The sequence below is a fragment of the Ips typographus genome, linkage group LG3 (genome assembly GCF_016097725.1).
Source record: "Ips typographus isolate SLU linkage group LG3, UJ_Ityp_2.0, whole genome shotgun sequence".
Classification (NCBI taxonomy): Eukaryota; Metazoa; Arthropoda; class Insecta; order Coleoptera; family Curculionidae; genus Ips; species Ips typographus.
The window spans coordinates 2,960,865-2,967,947 of record NC_138424.1 but is presented as its reverse complement, the minus strand read 5'-3'; the positions used below and the strand labels follow the sequence as shown (position 1 = coordinate 2,967,947).

Sequence of the window (7,083 nt, the reverse complement as noted above, 5' to 3'; positions counted from 1 at the left end):
TGGTGTCGCCATCTGTTTGATTTGAACGCAACTCAAGTTAGCTTATTACAAACGGGAGTGTCTAAAGACGCTAAATTGTGGTTTTTGCGGTATTCAGTTTGGACAGTTTTTACTCTTTTTTTAATCACATTTTTACCGTCATTTGCATCGTCGTACTTTAAACTAAGTTGTCTCTGCTAAGTTTAAGTAAAGTGTGGTTCAGACTGTGCCTTTTTTCACCTGAATTGTGAATCTATCTATCCTTCAATTCAAGGAACTACTTGTATGCGGTAACGTAATCTCTCCCTAAAAACTGTTTGAGGTTATGTATGATGTTTTTTAAAAATAATGGATTAATTTAAAAAATTTAAAGGAAAACAGTTTTTAGGCCTTATAATTCTGAAGTACTTTTGTTACGAACAGTTTTATGGACAACTAGAATAAAGTGGCTTAAACAACCAAAATTGAAATAAAATATGGATCATTCATTTCTGGTAGGCCAATACACAATTCAAACATAAAGCACAAACAACATACTTTTTTCCAGAAAAACTCCGTCGAAGCTGACCCCATTAGTGCGTTAATGTATCTACTGCAGCTGAGCCACAGCTGTGTACAGCCTGAGCAATTTAAACACCTCCTTTTTAACATCCATCAATGTCTTGCAAAATCTGGTTTCAGCCACCAAACAAATGTCCTCAAGCTATTAAAATCAATAGAGAAGCAAGACAAAAGATTATGCATTGATAATTTTCAAGTATACTACCGTGACAGTTGGTTTACCAAGCTTGTACTATTATCCTCATTGAAGCATTGCACCATGATGGTTGTTGATGATCCACTAACTGCAGTTGAAGTTTTAAAACTTGCCATAAAAACTTTCAGCCCTGTTCACAAGGAGTCTTTGCACTTATTAAAAGTTGTCACTAGTTTACTTAATTCTTTGAAACCTAAAATAGATGACAGTTTTTCTGTAGAGCTGTTTAATTTTGCTCAAGTAGTAGCATTGTCACCCCACAAATTTTTCAAACAGTATGCTGAAGAAATTACTCTAAAAACATTGCAACTTTCAAGTCTGACAATATTAAAGCAGGTTCAGTGCCTGAATTTTCTACCTTTCAAAGGAGTGTCCATTAGTGCTTTAGATTTTTTACTAATAAACCATTTTAATAATAAATCACCCCAACTGGTAGTGAGTAAAGTGATTGACATGTTTTCCAATAACATAGAAAATCATGAAGGGGGCTCATTGTATAAAATGCTACTTACCAAATTACCTTCATGTAACATCACAGCATGGGAAGTGACTGTGTGGCCCCAATTTTATGTCAAACTAAAACACTTAGACTGTCAGGGGTGAGTACCATCTAAATGTGTTTTATTTCTATGTCAGACCTATAGGGAATTTTTCCAGAGCCTACTAAAATATTGGATACCCATTACACTGAGACACTACAAGTTATACATGTGTAACTTTTTGTGTCAAACTTCTATCCCTAAGAAAATAAAGGGAAATGTGCTTCTTGAGTCTCGAAGGATTGGTATTGTAGCACAGTTTATGGAAAATCACTTAAACCTACTTAAATCCCTGTTTGCTAATGCTGAAACCAAATCGTTAGCTTTTCAAATTGTAATAACACCTTCCCATAAAAAATCCATTTGTCCAAGCATAGCTGAAGTGAGTTTAGTTATGGAGTATTTGGAGGAAGCAAGTGACTGTTTGTCTTCAAAGCAATTAGAAGCATTGCAAACGTTTTGTGCCAGCAGTTTGGCCCTACATGCAAAGTATATGAGTGCAATGTTTAAACTGGGGATGTTAATGTTGAAAACCCCAAGATCAGAATTAGGAGCACAAATTTTAATAGCCTTGTTGCATGGTAATAAGTCTGATTGTTCAACCCGATACTGTTTGACATATTACTGTTTTAGCTGCAAATAAGTGTGATAAATCCCAGGAGGAGAGTTACTTTTACACCCTGGTGACTGATGAGAAGTTTAAAGCTTTTACAGAACAAGTTTTTTTAGATTTTTGTGCTTCAGGAGAGTATCTGGTCAAACTGGTGGTGTTAGTTGAGCATAATTCAGCAACATTCACTAATGATTTTTTACTGTCTTTTATTAATAAACTTTCTGACAATTTGTCTATTCAGGTGTGTGTATAGTAGACACTAGTAGGCTTGCTGATGTTTTTTTTTTTTTGGTTTTGTAGGCCTCTAATTCAGTGAAAAACGTCACGTTTTGTGTAGCCACTATAAATGCCAAAGTTGACCCAACTAAAAATAAGATTGCATTACAACTACTTTTTTCAGAACTGTTTGAAATTTTTTATAACCGAAAATTGCAAATAAGTGACTTATTTAAGGCTACTCTGTTGTTTGTATCTGTTTGCAGTATATCCAAACAATCAGACTTCCAGGAGACATTTTCTGATAATTCACATTGGGTCTGTAATTTTTGTTTTCCGCGCGTTGCGCGGATTTTATCACAGGAAGCATACAAAGAGGAACAGGTCAGTATTTATTAAACAAAATAAGAGTGGATAAAGCGTTGACGGTTGTTGTAGGGTATTAACAGTTGTGGTAACAGGACTGAAAAAACACTAGAGGCACTTTATAATGTGAGTTGAAATTTGTAAAGTTTTTGTAAGTGTGGAGAATTTCCTATAGATTTTATGTGAGTTTCTGATGGACAATGCTTCAATAACAACTTCGGCCGACTTTCCATTACTGACTGCATCTATTATTGAAGTAATCCAACATTCCAGCATGCGAAGACCTACCACAACAAGCGCCATGTTGCTGGAACGCCTATTTTCTTGTAATACCTTTACCTTTACTTTTCGTGGTTTTAATGTGGATTTTTTTTTGCAGATAACTTGGACAGGCAGGACCTGAAAGATTTAAAAATACAAATACTTTCTGACACTATAATCAAGCTTAAAGATGCGGTTTCAGTACAAAACGTGACAATTCGTAGAAATCCTGAAACGCGGCTTATAATACACGCACTTTGTACCTCCGACTTTACTCCCCAAAAGGTTGGTTTGTAAGTCTTGTAGGAAACTATTAATTTGTATTATTCAGACATTGCTCAACCTCACCCTGAGGGATTTGTTGCAAATATTGAACCATGAAGACAGTTACACAGACGCCACAATATCGTCAACATTACATTGTTTGGAAATCCTTATGTCTGACAACACTTTGTATGTATCCACTTTGAAATACGCTCCTGAAGCTATATTACAGTGCGTCCGACATTTCAAAAATCAAAACTGGGTTGTACGGTAAGTTTTTGTTTTAACAAAAAGTTTTACGTTGTTTTTACGTTTAATTTACTGATGTAGTAATGCCTGTATCCAGTTGGAAAAAGCCTTAATAGACCGGTTTTTGGGTGTCCACATATCGTACAATAACCGCGCTAAAAGTGTGGAAGATCTATTCCAACTTTTCCCTCAGTTGATGCCGCTGTTTTATAAAACGTTAGTGCACGAACCCAAAACTGATTCCGTGTTAGCGGTAATGCAGTTTTTCTCCGAGTCGCAAATTAAGGCCCAGCCTTTCCCGGTCACGTCAAAGCTCAATTTTTCAAATGTTTTCCTAGATTTGGTAGGGCAAAAATCAAATTTGTATGGAATATTTGCCGCCAGATCCTTCCTGTCTTTATGCCGTGGAAAAAATATTCCCTCCACAATTGAAAACATTGTTCAAAACCTCTTAGATGACTTCAACATTATAAGGCAAAAAAACGTTTTAAGGAATTATTTAGAGTTGTTACAAGAGTTAAATGATAAATATCAGAAATGTGTATCCAACGAGCCTGAGTTGAAAATACAACAAAAATTTACTCAACTAACTGGATTTCTCAGAAAATTCAACTTAGAGCAATTTGATTGTCTTCTAGTTAAAGTACTACCCACTCAGGAAGTTTTAGCATACTTAGAACAACCAAAGCAGCTTCAGCGCATTAGTTTGCACAACTACATACCATATTTACTAGTAAACTCATCTCCGAAAGATTTACCCCAAGTGTTGGAGTCTGTATTACATTTAAACCTTCCTGAGTGTTTGCAAGTGAAGGTCTTGTCTATAATAGATCGGTATCAAGAAATCAGTTTTCAGTTAGTCGAAATTTTGTTGTGGTACTCTTTGCAGTTAAGTGGCAAATACGTATTAATGTGTTATTTTAAAACTGTTTTACTACTTTTTGAAAGGTGTGTAGAAAAATGCGTTTCAAGCAAATTACTGAATAAGGTCAGACAAAACTATAAATCTAATCAAGAAATTTACAAAACATCAATTATACTACTAATTTTATCGGAGGTAAAGGAAAAGTCTGATGCTGACCGACACTTTATTAAATCCGCAGTAAAGCACTTTACTACTTTACCCCCTTTAACGGATGAAGATGTAGTGGAAGACGTGTCTCAATCTTTAAAATACCTGTACCTAAACTCGTTTTGCTTGTGTGATAAAAAGCGAATTTTAAAACTTTCACTTAAACTTTTACTGCAAGAAGGAAAGTTTCATTTTATAACTTTTGCAGCGAAAGTCAGTTTACCGAGTCCCAGAGCTGCGCTAAAAATTGCATTTAGTTACAATTTTTTGATTCAGTACTTTGATAGTGATATAGTAGCGTACGATTTTGTCAAGGATGTTTATTCGGCTGTTCAAGCATCTAATGACATTAAAGACAATGCGACCAACGCAACATTCTATGAAGCTGAAGCGAATGATTACGTGGATTTTGACGATTTAACTCGGTGCGTTTTAGTGTTTTTGAATCATTTTTGTAATTATAGAAAGTTAGATTTGTACGAGAAGGCTATCACGCTGAAAACTAGTAAATAGTGTTTGTTGACTGTGTACGTGTATTAATTTTTAAAATTGTATTCCTCAACATTACTGTAACAGGCAAACTAACATCATTGCGAAATAAAACCAATTAATTTAAAGCACCAAAAAAGGCCAAGATATTTTAAAATTGTATCTGGAAAATTCATTCTCTGGACACCACACTCGGCACTTTTCAACATTTCTAAACTAAAAATCACCTAACCTAACCTGTAAAAATTAAAATTGTAATTAATTCTTTTTTCATGTTACTGAGATACAGGTGTGGTAAATCCAAAACCGACCATAGGAAAACCGCGTAACGGACAGAGAAACGTTAAGTTATTTTGTCGACGGTATTTGAGTGATACTTGGCGTTTGGCAACAGCGCGCTGAAAATATGGCCTACTTGATATTTTTTTCGTTTTCTGTCTTAGTCCCGCGCATGCAATAATGTACGTTTCTCTGTCCGTTACGCGGTTTTCCTATGGTCGGTTTTGGATTTACCACACCTGTATACTGTATCTCAAAAAGCAGTTAAAAAAAGCTCTAGCTCTTCATTATAGGTCTGTTCGTAGAGAGAATCTCCAACAGAAAACGTCATAGTCACGTGAGCATTCAACCAATGAAACTTGACATTTACTGTTTTTGAGTTGGAAACCAGTCAGGGGGATTGCCTCTGCGAACAGACTTCATATGTTACCGAGATACTGTAGAATATTGGAGATGCCGGAAAATGTTGATCACATCATCAGTAAGTACTTTCAGGTTGTTTTTTTTATGCAGTTTGAAAGAAATATATTTCTTATTTCGCTTAAGATTATTCAGTTTTTATCTGGTGATTCAAAATGGCTGACCGAAATAAGAACTATTTTTTTAACTTTCGTTTTTGTCCGCAAGATGTCATGGCAGTTCACACGCGCTGTTGCCGCATTAATTGACTTCAAACTGTATTTTTGAAAAATGGATTTTTTTATACAAACTTAAAAAATGTACAGTGTTATGTTTTGGTTGCTTTGGTGGGCATTTGCTGATCTTTCAGTTTTTCTTCCCTGAATTTTTTAATAACTTCAGGAGGCAGCGCAAAAAGCTTTTCAGTTTTGAGCACGGGGGTGAAATCCAAATTTATAATCTAAAATTGAAATTATAGAAGTCAACTTATGGTATATTGATTGTAAAACCTACTTGAGGCAAAACAGATACGACGTAACTTCTGTAATTTGGATGGTTAGCGATGGGGTTACCGTGAAACGTCACGGTTCGCAACTCTTTCAACGGTCTCAGTTTGTAGACTTCGTTGAGGTCGTTAAGACAGTTACCATGGAAGTAAAGAATTTTCAATTCCGGGAATGATAAAAGGCTCTAAAGGAGCAATTTTACAAGTAAAACTCTGGTTAGTAGTGTTGTTAACTTACCACATCAATTTCTGTAATATAATTAAACGAAAAGTCAATCCAGCTGAGTTTGAAGGGGTATTCGATGGTAGCGTTCACCAGTTCGTGGATATTTTTAGTGCTCTTCAGTTTGTTGTTGTTTAGCCACAGTGATTTGGTTAAAAAACGGTTTTCTGGACCTCTTTCAGGAATACCACCCACTCTCGTATATCTTGCACCCTCCAAACCAATTGCTACAAATTAAATACTCAGAAGCAGCTTTTTTTGCTACCTGAAAGAAACTGCTCAACATCTAAATGTCTAATATTATTGATTCAGATATTGTTTTAGATATTTTAGTGTATTTCGTATAAATGCTTTAATTATTAGCACAAAAGTCAAAAAATTCTAACAACTAACCTTTGATTTGTGTCATTTTTTTAAACGAAAAATCGACCGGCAAGGAAACTTCCAGTTTCTTCAATTGTTGCCGTGAAAGATCCATGAGTTTTCATACCTAATCCCTCCGTATTAGTAAATGCATTCGAAAAGGAACGATGTCGTTTAATGTGTGCAAAAATCGATTGAAAACACCTTTAATAGTACAAACCAGGTGTTTTTAAAAGGGTTATTGTTACGTGCTTGTTTAATTAATTGTTGTGTTGTTTGTGATTGGTCAAGAAAAAGCAGCAAGTTTGGAAAACTGCTTTTTTTTGACCAATCACAAAAAAACGCACTATACACCGAGATTTACAGTAATTCAGCCCTCTTAGCTGCAATACTTGCAAATCATGTATAAACAATCAAAGTTTGCGACTTTTACCCTTATGGATATGCATAATACTGTCTAGTGGTCTCACACACTTGTATTCAACATAATGCGAACTTAATACTGTAAA

At 35.2% G+C, this 7,083-nt stretch overlaps 2 protein-coding genes across 4 annotated transcripts; one reads left to right on the top strand and one right to left on the bottom strand.

Moving 5' to 3' along the window:
* The first annotated feature begins 78 nt into the window (after positions 1 to 78).
* LOC145726569 (uncharacterized) lies at positions 79 to 4,842 on the top strand. 2 transcript variants are annotated; one of them, XM_081975724.1, is made up of 10 exons: positions 79 to 473; positions 527 to 1,335; positions 1,381 to 1,856; positions 1,909 to 2,129; positions 2,189 to 2,488; positions 2,543 to 2,596; positions 2,646 to 2,796; positions 2,850 to 3,016; positions 3,063 to 3,265; positions 3,326 to 4,842. In XM_081975724.1, the coding sequence occupies exons 1-10, from the start codon at positions 456 to 458 to the stop codon at positions 4,827 to 4,829; spliced, it is 3,903 nt and encodes a 1,300-aa protein (XP_081831850.1). In that variant the 5' UTR covers positions 79 to 455; the 3' UTR covers positions 4,830 to 4,842. The 2 variants fall into 2 exon arrangements, with proteins under 2 accessions (XP_081831850.1, XP_081831851.1); XM_081975725.1 differs by lacking the exon at positions 79 to 473 and having other exon boundaries at positions 1,130 to 1,335; positions 1,394 to 1,856.
* Positions 4,843 to 5,764: 922 nt separating this feature from the next.
* On the bottom strand, positions 5,765 to 6,766 carry LOC145726581 (leucine-rich repeat-containing protein 51-like). Of its 2 annotated transcripts, none has more exons than XM_081975740.1 (4): positions 6,605 to 6,766; positions 6,227 to 6,438; positions 5,997 to 6,173; positions 5,765 to 5,943 (listed from the first exon to the last, which is right to left on the bottom strand). In XM_081975740.1, exons 1-4 carry the CDS (start codon positions 6,687 to 6,689, stop codon positions 5,812 to 5,814), a joined length of 606 nt encoding a protein of 201 aa, XP_081831866.1. In that variant the 5' UTR covers positions 6,690 to 6,766; the 3' UTR covers positions 5,765 to 5,811. The 2 variants fall into 2 exon arrangements, with proteins under 2 accessions (XP_081831866.1, XP_081831867.1); XM_081975741.1 differs by having other exon boundaries at positions 6,230 to 6,438.
* Between the last annotated feature and the right edge of the window lie 317 nt (positions 6,767 to 7,083).